This window comes from Lissotriton vulgaris, chromosome 2_1 (assembly GCF_964263255.1).
Source record: "Lissotriton vulgaris chromosome 2_1, aLisVul1.2, whole genome shotgun sequence".
NCBI classification, from domain to species: Eukaryota; Metazoa; Chordata; class Amphibia; order Caudata; family Salamandridae; genus Lissotriton; species Lissotriton vulgaris.
The window spans coordinates 792,857,229-792,882,911 of record NC_141687.1 but is presented as its reverse complement, the minus strand read 5'-3'; the positions used below and the strand labels follow the sequence as shown (position 1 = coordinate 792,882,911).

General features: G+C 43.0%; 1 protein-coding gene across 1 annotated transcript; it reads right to left on the bottom strand.

Annotated features, from left to right (window-relative positions):
- Nucleotides 1-520: 520 nt before the first annotated feature.
- On the bottom strand, nt 521-25,683 carry LOC147731174 (uncharacterized). The gene is made up of 2 exons (XM_086954159.1): nt 25,123-25,683; nt 521-961 (listed from the first exon to the last, which is right to left on the bottom strand). Exons 1-2 carry the CDS (start codon nt 25,681-25,683, stop codon nt 521-523), a joined length of 1,002 nt encoding a protein of 333 aa, XP_086810285.1.

The window sequence follows — 25,683 nt, the reverse complement described above, 5'->3', positions numbered from 1 at the left end:
AAAACCAACACATAAATAAAAAAATTGTCATTTACAAGACCAATAGCTCAAACTTTCCTAATGCGAGACCTATTGCATTGCAAATGCTTGTTTGTCTTTGACTGTATGCTAAAATGCACAGCATACATTGAAGGAGAAAAATGCCTTCACATATTGTTTTTGTGATGGAAGGTGTGTCTTCCTGCACAAAAACAAATTCTGCATGACACAGATATCCTTGCGCCATGGTGCAAGGGTGCCTGTGTCACCGCATTGCTGCAGTTTAAGCAGCAGTGCAGAGGGAAGCAATTATGCACTATGCATACATTCAAACAAACGTTCCTACACTATCATACAAATATAGCTTTCTTTAACCAGAGAAGTTAGTTCTAAAAGTAACTTTTTTTTTGTTTTATATATTTTTCGTAGTTTTTTAAACAATTTTGTGATTTTTGTTGTTTTTTCCAAAAGAAAAAAAGGACGAAAAAACAGTGAACTTCAGGAACTAACAGCCCAGAAAAAAAATCTAACAGCAGTAGTTTCATCGTGCTGTACAGACTAAGTCCACAGACTGCTCTCCGTAGCACAGAAGTTGGTTGCACTTGATGCAGTGTATTTTTAGGTGTGCAAATTCTTTACGTATCTCCGAACGTGCTGGTGAAGAGGAACTGGCAGAACTACTTGTCACTGCAGGTGGAGGGTTGTCTCGAAGTCTCCTGCACTCCTCCCGAGACAGATTAACAGGGTGCAAACTCTTAAGATGTTTGTACATACTTGCAGTGCCGCACGAGTACTTCTTGTTGGCACTGCCTCTTGAAAAAATGCTACCACAGATTTTACAGGTGACTTTCGTGGCATTCACCTTCTTTTGTCCTTCTGGGTAGGTAAAAAACTTCGACAACAAATTCTTCGTCCGAAGAATGGTCCGATTCTTGTGGTGGCTGTTGTCCTGAAGCCATTGTGTCCTCAATTTGGAAAATATCTGAAAAGAAATAATCCAAAAGAAGTACTTCTCAGCTAAGAGATCTGTCTCCAAAGAAGCTCTAAGAATAATGATTGAAGTGAGTGGGGTCCTTCAATAGTTACAATGGGAAAAGTTATGAACCAATCAAATCTTTTTTTTTTTCAGTTCACATGGGGTCCGGGCACCCTGCGCACAGGCAGCACGCACCCAACGGGACTTCGCGAAATTGCATTTAAAACTAATATAAGTTTATTAAATGTAAAAATATATTATTTTTATGATTAGGTTAGATAATGTATTGCCCTACTATGTATATTAAATATATATATATCTATATCTATATCATTTAGACATTTAAAAATTTCGCAGGAGTCCCGCACCCACCGCACGAACATGTATATGACGTCACTCGTAAGCGCCGCGTAAAGTAATGCGCATGTGTCGCGTATGCGCCTGGAGTCGCGTACCAGTCCCATAGCGATCGTGCACGAAATTCTGCACCCGTCGCACACCCTACCCGGATCCTACACAACATTTCTAAAATGGCGGCTAGATTCCACGCAGTGATCGAGTAAGGTGCGCGACCCCCCCAAAAAAATTGAAGGAAAAAAACCAATAAAGAAAATATAAATATATTTTAAAAAATATACAATAAAATACATGATTTTTTAAAAAATTTTAACAAAATACATATATATATATATTAAAAATGTGTAATGTCATTTAAAAAATAAGATACTTAAAAATAAATAGATTAAAAAAATGTAGTAAAACAATATGAAAAAAATAAATTTAACAATACATTTAAAAATTATCATTGAAAAAACCTTTGAAATTCACTGAAAAAAACATAGGTTTTAGGGGTGTTATAGCTAGGTGGACATTTGACATATGAATGATGTAATATGTGACATCAGCAGCAGTGGATTGCGGGTGTGTGAGTTATAGTGAGTACAACTAACTATAACAGAGGAATTTCAATGGTTTTGTACAAGTGAAATGTCCACCTAACTATAACACCCTTAAAACCTATGTTTTTTTCTGTGAATTTCTAAGGTTTTTTAAATGCTAATTCCTAACTATAACATGTCTGAAACCTATGTTTTTTTCAGTGAATATATATATATATATATATTTATATTTATATATATGTATATAGTTATATATTTTCACAGAGGAAACACAGTCCAAAGGTGGATCAAAGGAATTGGTTCAAGCTTATGCCTCTTATGGACATTAAAATCAGACTGGAAGTAACAAAGGTAAAAGGGAACAATGCTGAAGGGATCCATACTATGAGAGCAACAGTCACATTATGGGTGAACAAGTCTCTGGAGAGAGTAGCAGAGGTGGAAGGCTGGGAAAGAGCTGATAGATTCCCATTATCCTTTTGAGCATTGTTGTCCACAGGTATCTGAGCTGTGCATCGCCTTATCGCATGTCTAGGTAGCCTCCTTTCTTTTGATCTTTGTGTGACATCATGTTGCCTCCAAGTCATCACACCAAAGTGGTGTCAGAGGGGGGAAGTAACAGGATTGGCCTAGGATGAAAGGCAAAGAAATACATATAGTGGTTCATTTGGAATTTGTTCTCATACTGGGAAATATAAGTAAGAAATTACAAGAACCAAGTCCACCAAGTGATGTTATGAGCTGATGGCTACACTAAAGTTAATAAAGAAGCTGATGAATTTACCAACGAGGGTAGCCACAAAACATCTAAGTAAAAGGCTCTTGTGAAATGTTCTGAGGTGAAAGCCTAGCATTCCATTCTGCTCCAAGGGGCAGAGAACAGCTGTGAACCTATATAAGCAATTTGGTTCAATCATCTCCATGGTGATGGATAAAAGAACTATTTGCTGAACAATGAAAGGAATAAAGCAGTTTATAGTCTCCAATTTACCACATCTAGAGCTCGTAGTCTAATGACCAGCACCAAGGCATGCATTATCATAGAGTACACTCAAAGCGCCTTGGAGCACCCACTTAAGTATACAACGCATTATAGGCACATTCAGTCAGTGTCCAAGTTGCTTTAGCAGAGAACACAAACAACATACCACTGGTTCAGTAAGCATGATGACCACCTGTCTGTTACATGGATGGTCACTCACTTCTACTGCATGTGCAGAGTGCTTCCTCCGTGGCTGATTTAACAGATGTCATTTTCAGTAACTTTAGCACTTCCGGATTGCATAACAGCCAATCATAAGATAGAACATATACTGGGAGTCGGCCCGGAGTAGGTGGTTCTGCTAATGTGTTTGGTGGCCTAGAATTGGAGTATTGGGGTCAGCTGAGCCAATATAATGCGCAAATAAGATCACTGAAGTTGTTTGTTGGCTGTGCGGACTAGAATAAGTTTTTGTCCCATCTGTCCACTTGAAGTCGATGGTTCTCAATTTCTCAATACTATTCATTACTGACTGCAGGGCAGGCCTCTTTGGCCTCTGTTTCTGGGGCTTAGTAAAGGCTTGAAAGTCATATGTGGTGCGACCCTGTCGGTTTAGCACTTTTGGGAGAGGAGTGCAGATGTTGGACAAACACGCTTGAAATATGTGCAGCTAGGGAGAGAAGGATTATGTAAACAATCACAGGGCAAGCAATGTGAATGCAAAACATAAAAACAATACCTGGGTGATAGGACACTGATAAGACACTGATAAGAGAAGTACACGAGGAACAACAGGAAACCCTATGATAAAAGCAATAGAAAAAGAGGAAAAGTAAGTGACAAGCATCGGAACCAATAAAAAACAAGGAGGCGGTATGTAAGCCTCTGTTAAGATGTATATTGAATACAATAGACTGCACAACCACAGTACAAGCTCTGTGCAGGCAAAACCTAAAAAGGAATACTGAAGGAAATAATTGGAAGGCTATCTAACTCTCCAATTATGGATCTGCAGAAACCCATTGGTAAATAAAGGATAGGTCACGATTTACGAAAGGCAAATGAAATAGTAGTGCTCTATTGTCCTATGGTACCAAATCCAGCTCCCATAATGTTTCAGATCTCATATACTGGAGTGGTTTACAGTTATTGACTTGTGCCAAATGCTCCCGCTGCCAATAATATTATGATTGCCATATTTGGCAGCGGGATCATTTGAGAGATTCTTTTAACAGGTGAAGTGCATTATGGGTTTTGTAGTTTGATTGAACTAGCAGATTGTAAATGGAGGGATTGGAATGGGCCGGGACACGTCACAAGACAGAAGAACAAGCAGTTACCAGTTTGTTTAAGGTATGGGTTTGCTTTTGAAAAAGTCTTGTAAAACAAGGGGGGAAACCTGGATTACGTGGGTGTGTGTACACATTGGTGAGGGAACAACGTAATGAGAATTTAGAGGGGGTTAATATACTCTAGCATAGGTACGGAAATGATCAGGTACACTCTTAGGAATTCAGCGGGCAATACATTGATTAGGGCGTTCACTCTAGTTGTATACATGTACGTTTTAAATATCATTTATGTACTTAATGTGGCAAACATGATCTATGTAACAAACGTAGCTAATGACTATGTTTTTAAATTTATAGATAACCCCTGACGAAGGGCCAAAGAAGGCCCAAAATGCATTGGGTATTGGAAGCAACTTAATGAGGAATACCTATGTAATACGCCACGCTGCAGAGTAAACCCAGTATTGGCATGTCTTCAGCATCAAGGATTGTGTAAACATAGGCGCCACCGTGTGACTGGATAAAAAGATGATTGTTAAACAAATTATGGAGAAAATGAAAATAAAAACCTTTTTTGACAAATTTGGAACAAATGTTGCATCACTATGCATAAACGACAGCTGTGCGTCAGGAGTGGGGTGTTACGTCGCCCCACTTCTTTCAGTGCAGGAAAATGTGTCAGGAGAAGAAAAGAATGGTTGGACAAAGACAGGATGCAAGATAAATGCAAACGACTTCTGGATGTCTGCAGATGGGAGATTGATATTACAGGACATTTTGTTGTTTCCTATGACACAATACTACCATGGATACACACATATAGGGAGAGACGTAATGGTGAAACTTTTCAGGCATAGTTGGTACAACTCCAGATTCAGAATGTTGGAATAAGAGGTTTGCCATTGGTATGTAACATGTCTACAGTTAAATGTAAGGAAACAAGCACGTCACTCTAACACACTTAGGGAGATAAAGTGGCCCATTCAACAGTCTGCAAATGGATTTTATCAAGATGCCTGTGCATAATGGGCTGAGATATATCCTAGTGATTGTGTGCATCTTCTCAAGATGGTTGGAAGCTTACCCAACTAGAAGAAGCGACAGTCTTCCTGTAGCCAAGCTGTTATTATGTGAATCAATACCAACATTCAGCATGCCGATTTCTCTTGAGTCACATAGAGGAACACACTTCAACAATGAAGTGATGAAGATCTGCTCAGACTTACGGATGGAACCAAGGTTACACTGCAGTTACAGACCAGAAGCCTCTGGTATTGTTGAGCAAATAAATGGTACCATCAAGTCTAGATTGGGAAAGGTTGGTACACCAACCTCTCTGAAATGGCCAGATGCTTTACATTTGGTGTTGATGAGTATCCAGAGTATCCCTGACAGGAAGACAGGGTTATCCCCCATGAAATACTGATGGGCAGAGCAATGAGATTACCTCCTGTTCCTGCAAATACTCTTTTGATTATCACTAATAATATTATAATAGATTATTGCAAAGTGCTGGCTGATGTGGTTCATTCTGTCTCTTATCAGGTCCCAGATGCCACACAAGACCTGCATCTAGAACTGTGCCACAATCTCAATCCTAGTGATTGGGTTGTGATCAAGAAGCACATTCAGGAGACCTGCCTTGAACCGAGATGGAAAGGCCCCTGTCAGGTGATCCTCACTACACATGCTGTTGTTAACTGTGCTGTAGTGGTGTAGTAAATATCCAAACAAAAACTGTTAAAAAATAGGTCTAAGTTTATTCACAACACAAGTAGCATCTTCCAGTAATCCCTGTCCAGCTTATCTGAAACATAACAGCCCTAACCTTAGGTTCCAGACATTAGAATCTAGAACCAGCTTAAAGCAAAACGCGTCGCATGCACAAGCATGCAATGACAGGATTATATTTAAAGAGATATGCCACGTTAGTGAGAATGTAACACATCTCCCTTATTAATAAACAAAAAAATAAACTAAAATTTATTTAATTTACATATCTCTTAGGCAAATTGATAACACGTTTGGTATCCTTAACTCTATAAGCAATAGAATCATTTACAATCAAATCACTTTGTTTATCAGATAAATTCAATTCATTATTTCTAACAAAAGTACATTTTGCCAATTTCTTAATGTTCCAAAATTTTCCATCTTGTGTCATAACACTGTTTGAAAATACTTTTTTATTTGAATAGGATCGCTAAATTTATTAGATTAAATTCTTGAGATTTTGCATTCCATTTCCTATCATACCACACTTTAGTTTTAAATTGCTTACTCTCCAATCGTCTGGCAACATCAACAATATTTTCTTTATTCACAAAAAACTGATTGCATTTCTCCTTTAACCACCATGACAACACTCTTGATGCAGGATTACGACCTTTAAACAACTTAAAAGGACTCACCTCAGTAGTAGTATGGGGTGTAATACGGTAAGTCCATAAACGTTCCTTCACAGCATTAATCCAATTTGTTCCAAACATGACAGATTCCGCTCCAAAACCCTTCAAAACACGATCGACCCTTTCTACTTGGCCGTTTTCATGTGACTCGTATAATGAAGTCAACCTATAAACAATGTTACATTCCTTAAGAATATGGATGTCAGTTGAACACCATTATCATAAACTAATACAGATGTACATCCTTCCCTAGTAAAAATTTCTTTAAATAATGCGATGACTGCTTCAGTGGTAGCCTTGGGGACAATTTTCACTTCAGGCCACTTTGAATGATAATCTACCACAACTAATGCATATTGTGAATATTCTGGCAGCATATGAAAAGGACCTGATATATCAAAGGCAATTTTCTCCCACAGTTGAGAAGGCCATTTAAATTGTTAAAAAATATGTCTAAGTTTATTCACAGCACAAGTAACATCTTCCAGTAATCCCTGTCCAGCTTATCTGAAACATAACAGCCCTAACCTTAGGTTCCAGACATTAGAATCTGAACCAGCTTAAAGCAAAACACGTCGCATGCACAAGCATGCAATGACAGGATTGTATTTAAAGAGATATGCCACGTTAGTGAGAATGTAACAAGTGGTGAGGTAGATCCTTGCCTGAATAGAGGGGGCAACTTGTTGCTCCAGCCGGCCGCACAATTGCATAACGCCATCTGGCAGACACTTTCTTCGTTTTGATTTTTTGACCAATATTTTCCACCATCAACCATAGTTATTATGTTAATCTGAAATTTTTCATCCTTTACTTCAATCCACACACGGGATATTTATGCCATTTTCAAATTTCTAATGTGAGTGCTGTGCCCATCCAGACCTCTTGCACAAACACGACAGATGCAGGGGTTCATCCAAAACAGCGTTTATTAAAAAACCAATGCATTTCGAGCATCAAGTGCTCTTCGTCAGGGTGCGCTGAAATTAATACAGAAACACGTATTCATTAACATCATACAATACTTGGTGTGTAACAGCACTCACATTAGAAATTTGAAAATGGCATAAATATCCCGTGTGTGGATTGAAGTAAAGGATGAAAAATTTCAGATTAACATAATAACTATGGTTGATGGTGGAAAATATTGGTCAAAAAATCAAAACGAAGAAAGTGTCTGCCAGATGGCGTTATGCAATTGTGCGGCCGGCTGGAGCAACAAGTTGCCCCCTCTATTCACTTTATTAACAGGTGCCTTAGGGTTTTGGCACCAATCCGACCAGCACGCAAATGAGAAACTTTGTCAATACTGGATGAATCTCTCGAGCATGTAAAGTTAAGGTGTGCACCCCACCCCCCCTATTTTGTAGATCCTTGCCTCACACACCAAAAGAGCGAGCAATCTAGAAGAAGAACAGCTTTAATGGTTGCACCACCAATCGAGAGACCAAACTGGCTTGCCTCTCCCTTTGACTAATGATCAGTGGTTATATTGTTGTTCTCAAAAGACGAATTATCACCTAGCTACAAGCTTCGGCTAATTCACTTCAAATGTATACATCGCTACTACAGAACGCCCATTAGTTTACATAGGATGGGACTTAGGGACGATGACTGTTGCTGGCGTTGCAGGGCATCTGCTGCCTCATTCCTCCATATGGCATGGGAATGCCCGGCCATTACTGAGTATTGGTTTCAAATTTTTGAGTCCATAAATCAGATTTTGAGTCTTGCGGTGTCCCCGCCCCCGCTGTTGGGACTGCTTGGGTATGTCAGAAACACACGCGTTAAACGCAAACTGCATGCGCTACTTTTGCTGTTCGCCAAACGACAGAGAGCTCTAATTTGGGGTAAAAGGAGGAAACTCACACTTAAGGATTGAGTAAAAGAGATGACACATATGGACAGACCCAACTGGCTACATACTGGGAGCCCAAGGAGATATGGGAACCATTTATTTACTGGGTTTGCGTGAGGCAGCCCTGCTGATGTGGTGGATGACCGGGTCAATGCTGGGCCTGTGTGAATCACATACCACTGTATCTAACTATGTGACTTAATTGGGAATTGGAGAAGTTTCACTTTGTGAATAGCATTAATGGGCATGGTGGGGAGCCACTATATGTTACTGTCAAATTGATAACAGACACATCTGTCTATTTACTTGAAGTCAACTGTTGTCTCTGCAAACTATGGCGGGCATCGCTGAGGTCACTAAACTATTGTTTTAGGAAAACTGTTTTCACTCATGATTAGGTTGTACATATGGCAATTTACACACTGCTATGTTGGTAATTTTCTTCGATCTGTACTGTATTTATCTTGAAAATCAATAAATAAAAGTTTTTTTTAAAACCACACTGGCCAACAACACCAGAGAGTCAGTCCACCAACTGGAAGAAAGAAGGGATGAAGATCAGTTTACGGAATGTCAAGTGCAAGTACCTGAAATTACACAGAGTGGCATTGAGATCTCTAACAGAGGAGAAGCAGCGCTCACGTCACAGAGAAGGAGTGCCGCTGACTTGGTACTAAGACAAGAAGATCCAGGCAAAGGAACCAGCACTGGAACGTGAAGAACAAATCTTAAGCATAATGGCCACAAGAGTTATGAAAACAAAAATTTGAGGAGAAGTTCTTCAATAGCTGAATTCCAGGAATTATACCTGAAGAGGTTGAGTTTTGGGGCGATGATGGCCTAGATCCAAATCAGCAAAACCTGAGAAGATCGAAAAGAGCACAAGTACCCTGTTGCATATATTAAGCACCTGAATGGTCATACTTTATGAACACAGCATTAAATGTCAGATTGGAAGATTTGTGTAATGTGAATCTTGAACTATTTGAACCTCCCTGAAAAAGAGAAAGCAACTCTAATGGAGATTATCTGAAAAATAATACTTTAAACCAAACGGAATTTTGGACCGAAATAATTTTGAACTGTACCTCTTAGATGTCTTTTGTTGTAGTTCTTCGTTTTGCAGAAGATCAACCTAGGCCTGAGTTGAAAGTTATAGAAGAACTAGGAAACATTTTAGAAGAACACAGAGTAGGGTTAAGGATTATCTGGTTAGAAACTTGTCTACTGAGAGAGAGAAAAACAAAGGTTTAGCCGCACCAAAAAGCTACAAAGTAAAATTTGCTACAAGCTATTGAACTGACTCACAGAATGTGTTGCATTAGAAATAAATGTAAATATATTGTGGGTTAAATTTTCGTAATGACTGTATTAATGATCATTAGAACATTGGAATGTTGGGAGCTCCATTGAAAACAATGGAGTGCTCTGGGTTTATAATGGCTGGTATAAGCCTGGAGCTCCAACATTCCAATGTTTCTTTGTTCACAGCTCTGGCTGTGAACAAAGGCTTCAGGGAGCCTGAGGGGATTCCAGTCCCCTCATGCTTCCAAAAGGCTTTGTTTTTTTTGTTAGAACATTCTGTCCTCTAGTGGCAGAATGTTCTAATAGCCTTATAGCCCTTCATAGATGGGCTATACCTCTATTAAAGTCTCTCTCCCTTGTTAAAGGCCCTCGCCTTCGGCTCGGGGCCTTTAACGCTGGAGAGGGCCTTTAATAGCCGGTATAGCCCTCTACGGCGGGCTATAAGGCTATACTATAGTATTACCAGGATTTTACTTAGCTCCAGAGTTAGTCTAAAGCAAAGAACATTAATAATTCACCTATTTAACATACTAAGGAAGACCGCTTTAGCTACTCCTTTGCCAGCTATAAGAAAAATGATTATTCTGCTAATAATAATAACGTAATGGATGCAAAGGATCGGTATGCACACTTACTTATATCAGTTTAAGAAGAAGTTACCTATTACCACATGACTTAATCTTATGCTATTTCTTGCATCATCTTACTGTCATTAGTTTATAGGCCAGGACGTTTTTGGGTATTTCTTTTCTAATCATGACCTAATACATTCCAGTGTACCATTAATTGAGAACATGAATTTACACTCACAAGCAAAGGAGATGAACACATCCTGGTACTATTTCTGTCCTCGTAGACCCATAGATAGTGTGAAGGCTTACAAAAACAATTTAACCTTTTTAAGAGATGGCTTATATCATGGCTTTAAAAGAGAGATACACTAATATGACACAAACTACTGACTAAAAGAGCGATGTTTTAGAAAATGTTTGGAAGAAGGAAGAAAACTATTTTGGAAAGAAGATGGTTTACCCTAAACGGAGACTTGACAGCCAACCCATAGGGAAAATGTGCTTGTATAGAAGATGGACATCCAATAGGTCTAGACATTAGTAGTAGTGAACACACATTTGAATTTACAAGGGGATCTGGGCAAATTTTACAGGGAGATAAAAATGCTATTCCAGGGTTTATTACATTTGTGTACAGAATGCGTACTTATTTCCATCTAACTGGGAGGAAATCTGCTATTTTGGCATGTTAATTCTAAAGATGTACCATGTGAAGAGTTTAGATGCACTAACATTAATACTACCACACAGACAGAAACACCGTATAAACACAGAAACTGGACAGTCGGAAACATTTTTGGAGCGGTCATTCACCATGTATGCATCATCTTAAATGGTGAAAACATTAGAAAGTTGTCAACAGATGTCGACAAAATGGCAACTAGCACATCCGGATCTTTGCTTGTAATTAGTGCAGAACTGATAACTTTGCGGTCAATGTTTTTACAGGATCGACTTGCCTTCACCGTTCCCTCTAGGGCGCGCGCGCACCTCCCCTGACATCAGCGCGCATCACCTCGCGTGGAGCACGCACACAGGACGCCGCTAGAGAGAGTCGTGCCGCCGGACTCTTTAAAGAAGCGAGCAGCGCGATTCATGCGGTGGCGGCAGAGCGGGCGTGAGGAGTGCAGGTAAGGAGGCGGGGGGGCTAGTGGGGATTGTGGCGCTTGCAGCTATGTGGGAGCGCGGGGCAGACTGTGGCCTTTTGTTTAAGTATTGCTGTTAATCAGAGCCCCTTCACAGGCTCCGATTAACAGCAATACATATCAAAAGGCCAAAGTCTGCCCCGCCCTTTACTAACAAAAGCCTACTCAGTTTCCAAACACAACGTGTACTTTAGCACACGCTGTGTTTGGAAACTGTCTCTACGCTTTTGTTAGTAAAGCGTGGGGCAGACTGTGGCCTTTTGTTTAAGTATTGCTGTTAATTGGAGCCCGTGAAGGGGCTCTGATTACTTCCAATACTTAAACAAAAGGCTACAGCGGCTGGGAAAACGAGCAGAACAGATGGCAAGAGGGCAGAAAGGCAGAAAAAACGAGTGGGACAGAGGGCAGAAAGGCACAAAAAACGAGTGAGTCAGAGGGCATAAAGACACAAAAAACGAGTGGGACACAGGACAGAAAGGCACAAAAAACGAGTGGAACAGAGGGCAGAAAGGCACAAAAAACGAGTGGGACAGAAGGCAGAAGGGCAGAAAGGCACAAAAAACGAGTGGAACAGAGGGCAGAAAGGCACAAAACATGAGGGAAAAATGAGTAGAACAGAGGGCAGAAATGCACAAAACGAGTGGAACAGAGAGCAGAAAGGCACAAAAAACGAGGGAAAACAAGTGGAACAGAAGGCAAAAGGGGCACAAAAACGAGTGGCACAGAGGGCAGACGGGCACAAAAAACTAATGGCACGGAGGCAAAATACAGAATACAGAAATATAGGGGCAGCTAAGAACAGAAGGCAGAACGGGCAGAGAGGCACGGGGGCAGCGAGGGGAACAGAGGGAAGAAAAAGGGTCACGGACCACGTACAGGCAGCGGGGAAGACAGACAACAGCAGTCACAGACACAACAATGAAAATACAGGCAATACAATAAATTTGAAAACTGCCCTTAATACCCTTATTGTGGCACTGTATGTGTGAAAATGCACCATATTTTCACTTTTTAAAGTAAACGTTTTGAGTGCCATTTGGCATTGCAGACACACGCGGTTTAGTTCCTGGCGCACATAGCCATGGTTGCAGCGCACAGAGACCCTCCACTGCCGCACACAGAGGAAAACAATTAGAGGGAACATTGCTTGCCTTACACATCTTACAGAAAAGGGTGGTGTGCAAAATGCTTAAATTAACTTATTGCTATACATAGATTCCTGATAAGCATAGGGAGATAAAAGGCTTCACAAAGAATATATCAGGTTTAGCACCTGATTTACGTGAATTGGGATCACCAGATTTGTTTGACCATTTTGGAAAGGTGAGTTGCCCCCATTCGAAATTCGTTTTCAACAGCAGGAATGGGTATATTAAAGGCTATTCTAATGCCAATAGTACTAGTGGGGCTTTGTCTAATATTTATTTATTAACTGTTCTTGAGCTGTAGATATACATTTCACAAGAGTAATGAAAAGTTGTAAAAGAAATGGCATGAGAAGGATTTGGGTTTGAGGGGTATTATGAATGACAACTACATAAACTCATTGAAATTTATGGCTTGGAAAAAAAAAAAGAAGAGATTCAACTGACAATGAAAGTGCACTCTGAAACGGACTCAGATGAGAAACCTAGACATCTGATGATTAATAAAATAATCAGACGAGGGATTGTGGAAGTTGAACATTTCTACGTAAGTTTACCTCATACCAATGTGGAAATGTGCTTTAATGTTGTTAGAAAAGGGGTCTCTAGTTGGCAGTGGTTTTCACCCTGTCCAAGTAGGGACTCTCACTCTAGTGACGATAAGGGAGTCTCATAGCTAAGATAACCCCTGTTATCCCCCTTGGTTGCTTGGCAGGAGCAGCCAGGCTTATCTCAGAGGCAATGTGTAAAGCATTTGTATACACACACAATGTAATGCATTGAGAGCACATCACAAAAGGACACCACATTAGATTAGAAAAATAACCAATATTTATCTGAATGAAATTAGACCAAAATGACAAGAATCCAACATACACAAGTCAAGATGTCTCTTTTAAAAGGTTCAAAATAGTTCAGTTCATAAGAAACTATGGGTGCTTCCCGTTTAGCACAAAGTACCTGGGATGCGTCAAAATCAAGGCTTAAACAGGTGCAGGAAGGTGAGGCACCGGAAAAGTAAAGCATTGCGTCGGTTCCTTACTCCTAGGGGAGGTTATGCATTGGTTCCTTACTGCCAAGGGTGGTGATGCGTCAGTTCCTTACTGCATCGCAGGGGAGGTGATGCGTCAGTTCCTTACTGCATCACAGGGGAGGGGGGTGTCAGTTCCATGGGATCAGAGGAGGTGATGTGTCAGTTCCTTCCTTACTGTGAAGGAAGGTGATGTGCTGATCTCAGGACATACAATGAAAAACTTGGCACCCAGGGACGATGCGTCAAAAATCTAGATGTGCTGGGTCAAAGAGGTGGCAACAGAACATCACACTGCATCAATTTCTCAGCTGTGAAGTAGGTGATGCGTCTATACTTTCTGCCACACAACAGGGCCTGAGTCAGAGCATGCGCCACAGCCGTTGGTGACACGTAGCTCAGGATTCAGCTTGCGATGATCTGTCAGCCACCCAGCAGGCACTGTGTCGATTCTTTGGTGGCACAGCGGCCATGCATTGGTTTTTCAACCACACAGCGGAGTTGCGTCCGAAACAAGGGCTCTAAAAGTCAGATTTATCAGATTCCACTTCCAAGGGGCCAGGAACTGAATTTGCCACCGCTTGGCAAGTCAGGGCTCGCAGCAGAAGTCAAAACAAAAAAGGAGCTATGCCGTTCCTCAGAAGGAGAAAGGTGTGAGTCGCACTATGTGATGCCACTGGTCTTGATAAGATCACAGTTGGGCATCCCTTTTGTTGGATGTTAAGCCCTCACACACCCTTGCAGGCGTCATGCTTCATCATCTGGGCTGCTCCTCGTTGGGTCGGTGGTGCAATACCCAATGGGCTCACCTGAAAGAGGGGCTCTTTACCGGAGATCTTTTATCTAACAGCTGTTTGGTGAAGTGCGGGTGTGGGGCCAGGGGTGTGTAGACTTGGAAGTGAATTAAAATAAGGCTGGGAGTACCTATAAGAAAATCTATTTATTCTGGGGCCTCCTGTCTTAATTAAAATTTGTGATAACAAAAACCTGACTGAATTTTATGTTCCTGTTTCAGAGCTGGTTAGTGTTTATAGTGGTCAACATGTTTCTCGCATCTTTGTTAATTCACTAGCGATTCTTCAGGACCTTAAAAACTATTAATTTGAAAATGTCTACACTAGTGAACCTCAATAAGTATCCGGTTGGCTAGTTTAGGTATCACAAGAAGAGAAGTGCTTATTGTGTTCATGAGTTTGTGATGGGCTGGATCTCCCTGTAGTGGTGAGAAAAAAGCATATAAAAACAGGTATAGGTTTCCAGACCATGAAAATTGTGACTTCATACATTTCTCCAGAGCACGCTTGATTAAGTGCAGCTGGCGTGTTCAGTGCTAAAAGGTGGTTAAAAACATTATGGCTAGATATCCTCAGTGAGCAAGTTGTGTTCTGCATGCCCCTGTGGATATTGAAGCATAGCAATCAGTGGTATAAAGAAAGCATTGGACTCACCTATTCTGCAAGAAACCCAGGCATCAACAGCACCCGGCGGTCTTCACAATAGTTTAGGCTTCCATCAAGTTATGGCTGTATGTAAAAGGATTCATTTGTCAAGCAACAGGTGTAGTGTCATCTTATTCCTCTTATTAATGTCGAGTTGGTATGGGTTCTCTTTGAACAAACTGGCTGTACAGGTTCCTAATTTGTTATTTCTTTTTTCCTTGTTGGGGAGCTCACAGCCCTTTTGGTTTTGGTGGGCTTAGAACCAATGACACTATTAGCATGTGACAGAGTGTTCTCACATAGACCGGCATTGACAACAGAATGATTTGTAAGTGTAGAGTGCAGGTTGGGGGCCGTAGTCTGAACAGCTGGAGTATTCAGGTCAATGAGACTAATAGAGGCGGAAGAAGGGCTATTTGAGTGACCCTCACTATTGATAATGGAACGTGGGGGGATATATTAGGAACCCGAATTATACTGGAAATTTGGTCCAGACTAAACAGGTCCGCTTCACTGGCCATCTTCCCTTGGGCAGCCATTTCCTGCACGTTATTTACATCTAGTTGAGTGGACAGTGGTAGTTGCTTGAGATGTTCAATAGAGCGACGACGCTCAGCGCGTCTCTCAGCTAAGAGGAGTTCCTTATCTATCTCCTTGTGTGCCTTCTCGAAATATTTATCAAGAGGTCCAAGGAATGAAACGCCCACTCCAGATGGAAGTGAGCTAGACATATCAACGGCAGGACAAAATGTAACAATCTATACCCTAAACCACAAACTAGGTACACCTAAGAGGCACAACAACAGGGTAAAATAAATAAACAATAAGTATCAGAGACCTGGCCCAGCCCGGCCTCCTTCGGCCCCTGACGGCCACAGACGGTCCCACCCTTGTCCCGGGCTTCTCCCAGTCGCTCCCGCGCAGCGGGACTAGACTATAGACTAAATAGAGTCAATGTGAGAGGGGAGGAGCCTGCAGGGAGAGCGTCCCAGGTGTCAGCAGTAGGGGCTGGCGGGCGCTCCTGGGACTTGTAGTCCTGCGCCCGCCCTCGCTCGCAGCCCTGCACGAGCAGTTGTCCACAAACACCGCCACAGACGATGGGTGCTTGCCTCCTAACCCAAGCGTCACGGAAATAGCAGTAGGGCAATGCAATCCCCACACGAAGCGGGACCCGCGGAGCGGGTTCCGCGAGCAGCAGCGGGAAGAGTACTGAGAGCCTCAGCAGCTCGCAGTCCCACACAGTCACCAACAGAAGCACAAAGAAGAGGAGAGTAATCCACCAGATGACCAGGTGCACAGTGTTTTTAACTGGAGTAGTGGTGGGGAGGAGCCTGCAGGGAGAGCATCCCAGGTGTCAGCAGTAGGGGCTGGCGGGCGCTCCTGGGACTTGTAGTCCTGCGCCCGCCCTCGCTCGCAGTCCTGCACGAGCAGTTGTCCACAAACACCGCCACAGACGATGGGTGCTTGCCTCCTAACCCAAGCGTCACGGAAATAGCAGCAGGGCAATGCAATCCCCACACGAAGCGGGACCCGCGGAGCGGGTTCCGCGAGCAGCAGCGGGAAGAGCACTGAGAGCCTCAGCAGCTCGCAGTCCCACACAGTCACCACCAGAAGCACAAAGAAGAGGAGAGTAATCCACCAGATGACCAGGTGCACAGTGTTTTTAACTGGAGTAGTGGTGGGGAGGAGCCTGCAGGGAGAGCGTCCCAGGTGTCAGCAGTAGGGGCTGGCAGGCGCTCCTGGGACTTGTAGTCCTGCGCCCGCCCTCGCTCGCAGCCCTGCACGAGCAGTTGTCCACAAACACCGCCACAGACGATGGGTGCTTGCCTCCTAACCCAAGCGTCACGGAAATAGCAGCAGGGCAATGCAATCCCCACACGAAGCGGGACCCGCGGAGCGGGTTCCTCGAGCAGCAGCGGGAAGAGCACTGAGAGCCTCAGCAGCTCGCAGTCCCACACAGTCACCAACAGAAGCACAAAGAAGAGGAGAGTAATTCGTCATTTGTCAAGCAACAGGTGTAGTGTCATCTTATTCCTCTTATTAACACCATCACTGCTGCACCAATTCCGCTCCTGTGCTGAGTTTTTTAAAACCGCACTTTACGTGACGAGCTGGGCTCGTCATCAGCGTGCGAGGAGGCTACGCCATGACGAGCCCAGCTCGTCATGAGCGTGGAAGGGGTTAATGTCGAGTTGGTATGGGTTCTCTTTGAACAAACTGGCTGTACAGGTTCCTAATTTGTTATTTCAGTGACTACCTGTACGTTATACTCCTTGTGTGTCTCGAGCACTCTCTGGGTGTTTGAAGAGGCTGTTATTGTTTAACATCTCCGTGCGAGATGTTAATTGAGCCTCTGTTAATTTTATTCATGGCAATGCTGGTAGTATTTACATTGTGTCTTATAGCCGGCATTGGGTGTAAAGTGGATAATCGCATTTGTATTGTACGTGCTATCCCCTGCCGTGTGACAGTTTCAACTGGGGCTTAAAAGGATCAGTGCCGAGTCCTCAATGTAACCCCATGTGCTCGTTTTCAATCTCGGTACCTTCCGGGTGTCCCACATCTACGTCTAATATAATTCAAACCACTGCTAGTTTCACAGTGTGTTTAAAGTAAAACTAGGCAGTGCTTGTGCCCTTCTCAGTGTTTGTAACTGTGGTTGTAGTTGATCTTTGTACACGCTTATTACTGCCCCTGGATATATGCATAGCGGTTAAATAAGATTACGCTATGTTCCCCTATTAAGTGTGTCATCAATCTGAGTTTCAAATCTATGGCGTTTTTTTGGTTTTATCACTAAAACTTGATCAATCTGGGGCTTAACTCTATGGCGGTCTTTCTCGCTAAAACTCGGCTCCCTCTCTTAGGTGCGCTTCCTTATTAAGTAGAAAAACATATGGAGGCTAAATTCCGCTGGTCCCCTTAACCACACTATTAACAGCCACATTTCTCCCAGTCAGGCTCGTGTCTTTTACTTACAGTTATCGCCTTGTGTGCTCGTCGATACGACCTACCCCACGCCGCCAGGTCCGGGAGGTGATTTCCCAGTGGGGCCCTCTTGCTTATCTGTGTACTTCCTGGTCATGTGATTATGGACGTTTCACTATGAAGGTTATGTGATATGTGATTATCAGCGGCCGGCCATGATAGAGTGGTGTCTAGCGCTACATAAGTATCTTCTCATGGCATTATCAACTGGTGGTATAGGGTAATAGGGTTGATATTTCCTTGGACCTCATGGTTATAGATACATTAAGTGTTTTGTTTATGGCTTTTCTGCTACTTTTCGCCATGTAGGCGTTCAGTTTGAAGGTCATATGATAATTGCTATTCATCGGGCGGCCATGACAAAGTGGTGTCTTGTGCTGCAGAAGTGCCTTCTTATGGCTCAGTAAACGGGTGTTATAGGGTCATAGGGGGTGATATTTCCTTCGACCTCATGATTATAGGTAAAATATATGTTTATGACTTTTTAACTGCTACTTTTCGCCATGTGAGCGATCAAGGGTATATTGACTGAATCAAATCAAATCAAATCAAAAATCTTTATTTAGATATAAAACAAATATCTTTAAAAGAGAATTACAGATTTATATTATTCATACATAATAAAGCAATGCAAACAGTCAATTGTTAAAACCGCTTCCCAAGCTGTGAGTGCATACGTAAAACAACCCTTACTCGCAGCCTACTATTTAAACTGTTCTCATCGCTGGCTGCCTAATGGATTGGTTTTTGTTTAAGAGGGGTTGGTTAATTTAAAACAGATGGGGGTAGAGCAGTAGCAAGGCTTTTTTGTTTAAAATTACGATAAGCATTCTGAATCAGGTTTGTCAGTCTTATATTTAAGTCCGTCTTATCCGGGCTCAATGCAGCAATAATAGCTTGCCTACAGGTCCGAACCCCCAGCCGATTCCATTCCCCCCTCAGCTTGTGCCTGCGTTGGGGGTCGAAAGCGTGGCAAATGCAGACAACATGCAGTAGCGTTTCTGTTGCTTTGCCGCACCCTCTGCAGGTTGTATCCCCTTCCATACGGCGCCAGGTGGGAAGGTTTTGCAGGAATCGCCAATCACCCATTTTAATGCTTATGAAGCTGCGTTTTAAGTACAATGAAAAAGGACTTGAGAGGTAAGTGGAGGGGGCTAGCTGATTGTAGGAATTAATACCTGCCCACGCGTGGCTTCGTTTTGAGAACAGTGCTTTGTCTGTAATGAGTGAAAGCGATCTTAATGTTTTTTTAATTGCAAGCTTAAATGCAGACTGACCAGGATTAGGGGCCCAGAGGCCCTCTTCTGAAATTTGTTGGATATAGTCCTTAAAGAGTCGGCCAAAGGTTCCTCCTGGGTTTTTATCCCTTATTTCTTGCCAAACTAGAGACTCTAATGTACCTGGGTTTGATTGCCCTAATTTATGGCAAAGATTAAGGAATACCCCGATACAGGAAACATCGTAATTCAATAACCCCAACTCAAGTCTAATCTGTGGGGGGGGATGCAGAATGTGTTGTATGTCGATTCAGAGCAGTGTTTAATTTCCCATTAAAAATCCCTATGCCATACGACAAAGTGGGGCCAATTTTCGCTTTCAGGACTTCCAAGAGAGGGGTCAGGGTGGGGCCTGAAAGATATTTTCTTGCAAGCTTGGTCAATGACACCACGAGCATTGTTGCTTTAACAGCAATCTCTTTGTGCTGCTTTGTAAGGTTGCCCCTGGAGTCCAAGTGGACCCCCAGGTATTTGTACGAGTGACCTATGGCGAGGCTGTTGTTGTTAAAAGACCATCGCTTTTTCCCAAATACGACAACCTGGGTCTTCTTCAGATTGACAACTAATTGATTTTTAATCGTGTATTGTAGAAATGTGTCAAGAAGCCTTTGCAACCCCACCCTTGTGAGACTAAACAGAGCCAGATCTTCGGCATATTAAATGTTGCTTAATGCCGTACCTCCTACCTTTGGCGGGTGGCTGTTTACGCAATCCAGGGCACTGGATAAGTCAGCAATGAACAGGTTGAATAAGAGAGGGGCCAGCACGCATCCCTGCTTAACCCCTCTTGTTGTAGAGATTTTTTGCGAGAGCTGCGTGCCGGACCCCAACTTTACTCGAACCCAAGTGCAGGAGTGAAGTTGGATAATTGCATTCAATAATTTGTTAGGGATTCCCCACTTCCTCAGCTTTTCCCAAAGAGCCTCCCTAGGGACCCTACCGAATGCGGCTTTGAAGTCGACAAAGCAACAGAACACAAACCTGGATGTTAATAGGGCTTTGTCGACAATAGATGACACCACTAATAGGTTGGTCATGGTCCCTGAATTAGCGGTGAACCTTGTTTGGTTCATTGGCACCCTATTGAAATCATTTGCCCATTGCCTCAGGTCCTCCAGAAGGAGCCCTGCATAATGTTTCGCCTTGATATCCAACAGGGCTATAAGTCTGTAGTTGTTGGGGACAACTCGCAAACCTGATTTATAAATAGGATGAATAATTGCACCCCACCACGAGTCTGGGATTGCTGAAGTTCTCAATGCATAATTAAAGAGATTAGTTAACAATCCAGACCAAAAAGTTATGCCTGATTTGAACAAGTTTTGTGGCAGGCCATTAGGGCAAGGTGCTCCATCTTGTCTAGCCTTTGTTATCGCAGTAATTGTCCTGTCTTCAGTCACCAGGTGTGGGTCGTCCGACCGGTCTATTGGATCGATAGAAATGCGCCCTTTAATACCAGGGCCAGTACCCCGTTCTGCTGGCAGGCCATGTCCTGCCGGATTTGGATTGTCTTGTGCCTTGAAGTGGTCCGTAAGATAGATTGCCCAATCAGCTTCTTGAATGTTCGCATTTCCAAAACTTGAATAACTCAAGTTTGAATGATTGATTAGAGCCCAAAATTTCCTGGCGTTTTTCCTCTTGCTCTCCCACACCAGCTTGCACCAGACGTTATTTTCATAAATGAGCTTATCCTTGGTGATCGCCGACCTGAAAGCCTTTTGGGCTCTATGATATTTGTTCAAAATTTCGCCGTTGCCCGGAAATTTAACAAGTAGCCATAGCGCGTTGTTCCTTGCCTTTTTGAGTGATTTTGTGTTTAGAGATGGTGCAAACTTGCGAGTCTGAGTTCGGCTGTGACTCTGTGTGTTAGCTGGAAAGCGTCTAGTCAGGTGGAAGCAAAGCGACGTCCAGGTGGCGGTCGGTGAGGCATCTAGGTTAATACCGTCGTTTGTAAAATCCTTGCATGCTTATAGGATTTTCGGGCCATTGTCGTCGCTCCACTTCAAGCGTTTTAGATTTTCGGAATATATTCCCTGGTGAGTTGGGGGTGCTAATTTATGAGTCCCTGGTCTTGTATTGAAGGAGAAAACCTGGGGCCTTTGGTCGCTTTCGGTGCGTGGAAGAATGCTGAAGATGTCTAGGTAGTATAAGAGGTCAGCATTACAGATGGTGTAATCCAAGTAGGAGTGTTGGCTACCGATAGACCAGGACCAGTTTGATGGAGTGTCCCCTGCTGACCTACCATTCATTACCATAACCTGCACTATTAAGCCTTGACACACAGAGCTCTCCTAGATCGCTATGGGGTTGATTCAGCGGTCTGGTTTGAGTTATGGCCTCAATGATGTTAAACAGGGATGGCTCCTCGGTGTCCGCAGTTAGTCCCTGAAATAGGTTAGTATTGAAATCCCCCGTAACGATACAGTCTGAAGTTGGATAATCGGCGGCCAAGTTGCTCATAATTTCAATTCAGCGGGCCATGTGAATTTTTTTAGTGCGGGAACTTGGGTTAATGTATACATTTAAATAGAGTAGTGAACGAAGGTTTCGCCACCGATTGATTTGGACTCCTAGAATCCACTCTTCATTGACTGAAAGACGTTTAATTGAGCCTTTCAAATTTGTGGATATATAAGTTGATAGGCAGCCTTTTGCATGACCATGGGGGCTATCCCTAAGGGCTGGATTCCAGAATTCGATGAACCCGATGATGGTGTGGCAATCAGATGAATAAACAAAGTAGAATCCACTCCGAGTGATGGTGATCCCTAAAGTGATGGGGAACACACAGTGTTGTTTAAATGCCCCTCACACACCAACAGGCTTCTTGGTGTCATGCTTCATCATCGGGGCCTTCGCACCCCTCTACGGGATGCGGCGTGCTACGACTCGCGGATGCGCAGGAGCACTTGAAAGTGAACTATGTGAGGGGGTGTGTGTTTACCTAAGTGTGAGTGAGGTGAGGTGAAAAAAAGTGAATGGTTAAAAAATACCTGGCACGTGGGAGAAAAATACTTTTTATTAAATCCCCGGCTGGTATTGTTAAAAGAAGTGCAAGGCGTGGTTATATGGATACGTATTAGGGTATCGTAACCACTATCTAGAGTGTCAACATGTTTCGGAGCTCGAGGGCTCCTTCTTCAGGACAAGGATAAGCACTTACCCTCCCCTTACTCACATGTAAATGTAAAAGTGTATTAAAAATAATTACAACAATGTGTAATGTTCCTAATTGTGTTATATATGTTAGTGAATGTAGTTGCGCCCAGTTGGCGATTGAACCTGTGGAGAGAAATGCACAGATAAACACATTGATCTATAATGTACAGACCAGTGGAGAAGAAAAAAGCTTCTGTGAATACAACAAGGTCAACCCAAAAATAATGGAACCCTGTAAGAAATAAAAACACAAATGGACATAGCACAGTACTTACAGACATATATACAAAACACAAAATTACTCTCTGCTCAGATGGAAAGAGAGCAAAAAGTAGGTAAGATAAGGCTTACTTAAAGTTCTCAACTATAAGACCACATGAGCCTATGCGTTTATTGGGGGATCCTTCCTTTCTGCTCAGAAAATGACCTATAAAACATTAATATATGGGATTCAGTTGGAAAATAGGTACCAAATGCACCAAAGCGACAGAAAACTGCTCCTCTTTATGACCCAAACTCACGGTTACTGCAATGGCTAGTCGCCTGCCTTCCCTCAACGCGGCTCCGATGAAGTGAGCATGGATCGCGTCAAATCCCCTATATATACTCTCCCTGGAGGTAATTGGTGATAGTAAATTGAGTAATGAGGCCCGGGGGATGCCCAAATACGGAGATCGTAATCCCTGGGGGTCCGGTGTTGCGCGATCGGCTACCACTAACTAACGCGCATGCGCATACCGGCTTTTGAAAAGCGCATGCGCGGCACACTAAGCGACTGCGCATGCGTGAAACAGGGGCACTACGCCGCTTGTAAAAGATTGCAAACAGGGAAAGGGGTGTGCCTAGAGCAAGCGCGCTGAGACTAATGGAACCAGGCATGATTACGTGTTAAGTATGATAAACTAGGGCTGAAAACGAAAACAAGATTGTTTTCGTGCTAAATATAAAGGGGGGAAAAAGGTGACCTAGTTTATTAAAAACTCAGAAAGCTGGTGATCGAAATGAACACGCATTCGTGTTGGAGTTTAAAGGGCAACAAGGCTTATTGATAGCTCACGAATTAATTCATAAAAGAGCTCATCGTATACAGAGTAATATGGGGAGCGCGTGGCTATAGAAATAGAGAGAATAATTCGCTCAGTGAGTTATTTGTCATAAGGGACCCCAGATGTAGTGAGAAAAGGTCCCTGTTAACTAAGTGATTAACTCATCTATTTGCATGGGTACTGATTAAATAAAGAGAGCAGTGGGAATGACTCAATGGAGGCAATACGACCTAATAAAACCCCAAAAAATCATGGTTTAAGATGCGGCCCAAGACATGCCAGCTGTCAAGTGCATTGACCGAATACAGTTTATCTTAAGAGGTTCCAAGGAATGGAATCATTAAGCCCAGTGGTGTCGGTTCCAAGCCGGAACACCCACCGTTGTTCCTTTTCCAGAAGGCCCATTTCTGAGGGCAGTTGTTCTATTACCGTCCACTGTAACTCATTGACACAGTGTTGGTGTTCAATGAAGTGGGCTGACATTTTTGTTGTGAGTTTTTTACACCTGATGTTACTTTTGTGCTCATTCAGTCTCACTTTCACAGGTCTTGTAGTCATTCCCACATATTCTTTTCCACATGGACACGTGATCAAATATACAACATTCTTGCTGTTGCAATTTGTGAACACACGTTGCTCCCACTGTGTCCCATTTGAAAAAGTCAGAATCAAGCTTTTTTCAGTGAGATGGCAATTGTTACAGTTGCCACACGGATGGTGACCATGTATGCCCTGCAGTCTTGGCTGGTCCCTTTTTGGAGGGGGTGGTCTTGTGTGAACGAGCATGTCTCTCAAGTTCTTGCCCCTTCTGTGTGCAAAAAGCGGTTTCTCCAATGTTAGGCCGCCACTTGTCAAAGTGCGCCAGTGCTTGTTGACCAGTTTTGTAACTTGGTTTGTTACTGGGCTGTATGTGGTGACACATACTGTTCTTTCCCCTGCATTATCACCCCGTGGATTATCCTCCAGGAGGGCCTCACGGTTATTATTTCTAGCCCTTTTCAACGCTTTTTGGATCACAGTTTCTGGATATTTTCTCTGTCTCAGTTTCATGCTGAGATCCTTGGCCTGAGATTTGTATTTAGCAATGTCACTACAGTTCCGACGTAACGTAGGAACTGTCCGTAGGGTAGGTTCTCCCTCAGATGACGCGGATGAAAGCTGTCAAATCTGAGGAGACAATTCCTGGCCGTCGGTTTGAAGTGGGTTTCTGTTTTGAGGATGCCTGCTTCATGATAGATGTTTAAGTCCAAGAAAACCATGCTCTTGTTTGACACCTGGTGTGTAAATCTGAGAAATGCATTCTGGTTGTTAAGCCAGTGAGTGAACTCAGATACCGTGGTCTCATCTCCTTCCCAGATAACCAAGATGTCGTCAATATACCTTCGCCAAGTGCGAATCCTCGCCCTGTGTGGATTGTCTGGATGAAGGATTTTTGTAGATTCCAGGTGATGGACATATAGTCCGGCCAGACTCGGGGCAAAAGTACTGCCCATGCTGGTCCCATGTTTCTGCCAGAAGAGAGTGCCCTCATACTCGAAAAAGTTTTTTGTGAGGGCCAGTGAGATGCATTCCAATACTACACTCCGCGGGGTGTGGTATTCCCAATTCGTAGAGTGCAGTACCTCCTCAATAATTTGTAAGGTCTCATCATGTGGGAGGCTCGTATAGAGGCTCTCCACATCTAGGCTAAGGAGCATCTGAGAGGTGGGATCAAAAGTCTGGTTATGTAACAGTTGGAGTACTGCTTTTGTATCCCTCAGATACGCGTCAGTGGCTTGTACAATGGGTCTCACAAACGCATCGGCAAACTTGGACAGTGGTTCCAAAATAGATGAGATGCCGGATAAAATGGGGCGACCTGGAGGGTTTTCGAGGTTTTTATGCACTTTGGGTATGGTGTAAAAATATGGAATGCGTGGATTCCTCTGTATCAAGAACTCGGACTCCTTCTTGGTTATCCAATCGTGTGCAAGTGCCTCTTCCACCATGCCACCTATTTGTACTCGTAGTGATTCAGTCGGGTCTTCAGTTAGGATCTGGTAATTCCTATTATCGGAGAGAAGCCTTCTGCATTCTTTGTCATAGGCTGGGGTGGTTTGGATAACCACTGCCCCACCTTTGTCAGCAAGTTTTATAGTAAGGTTCTTATTCAACCTCAATTCCTTAATTGCCTCATTCTCCAT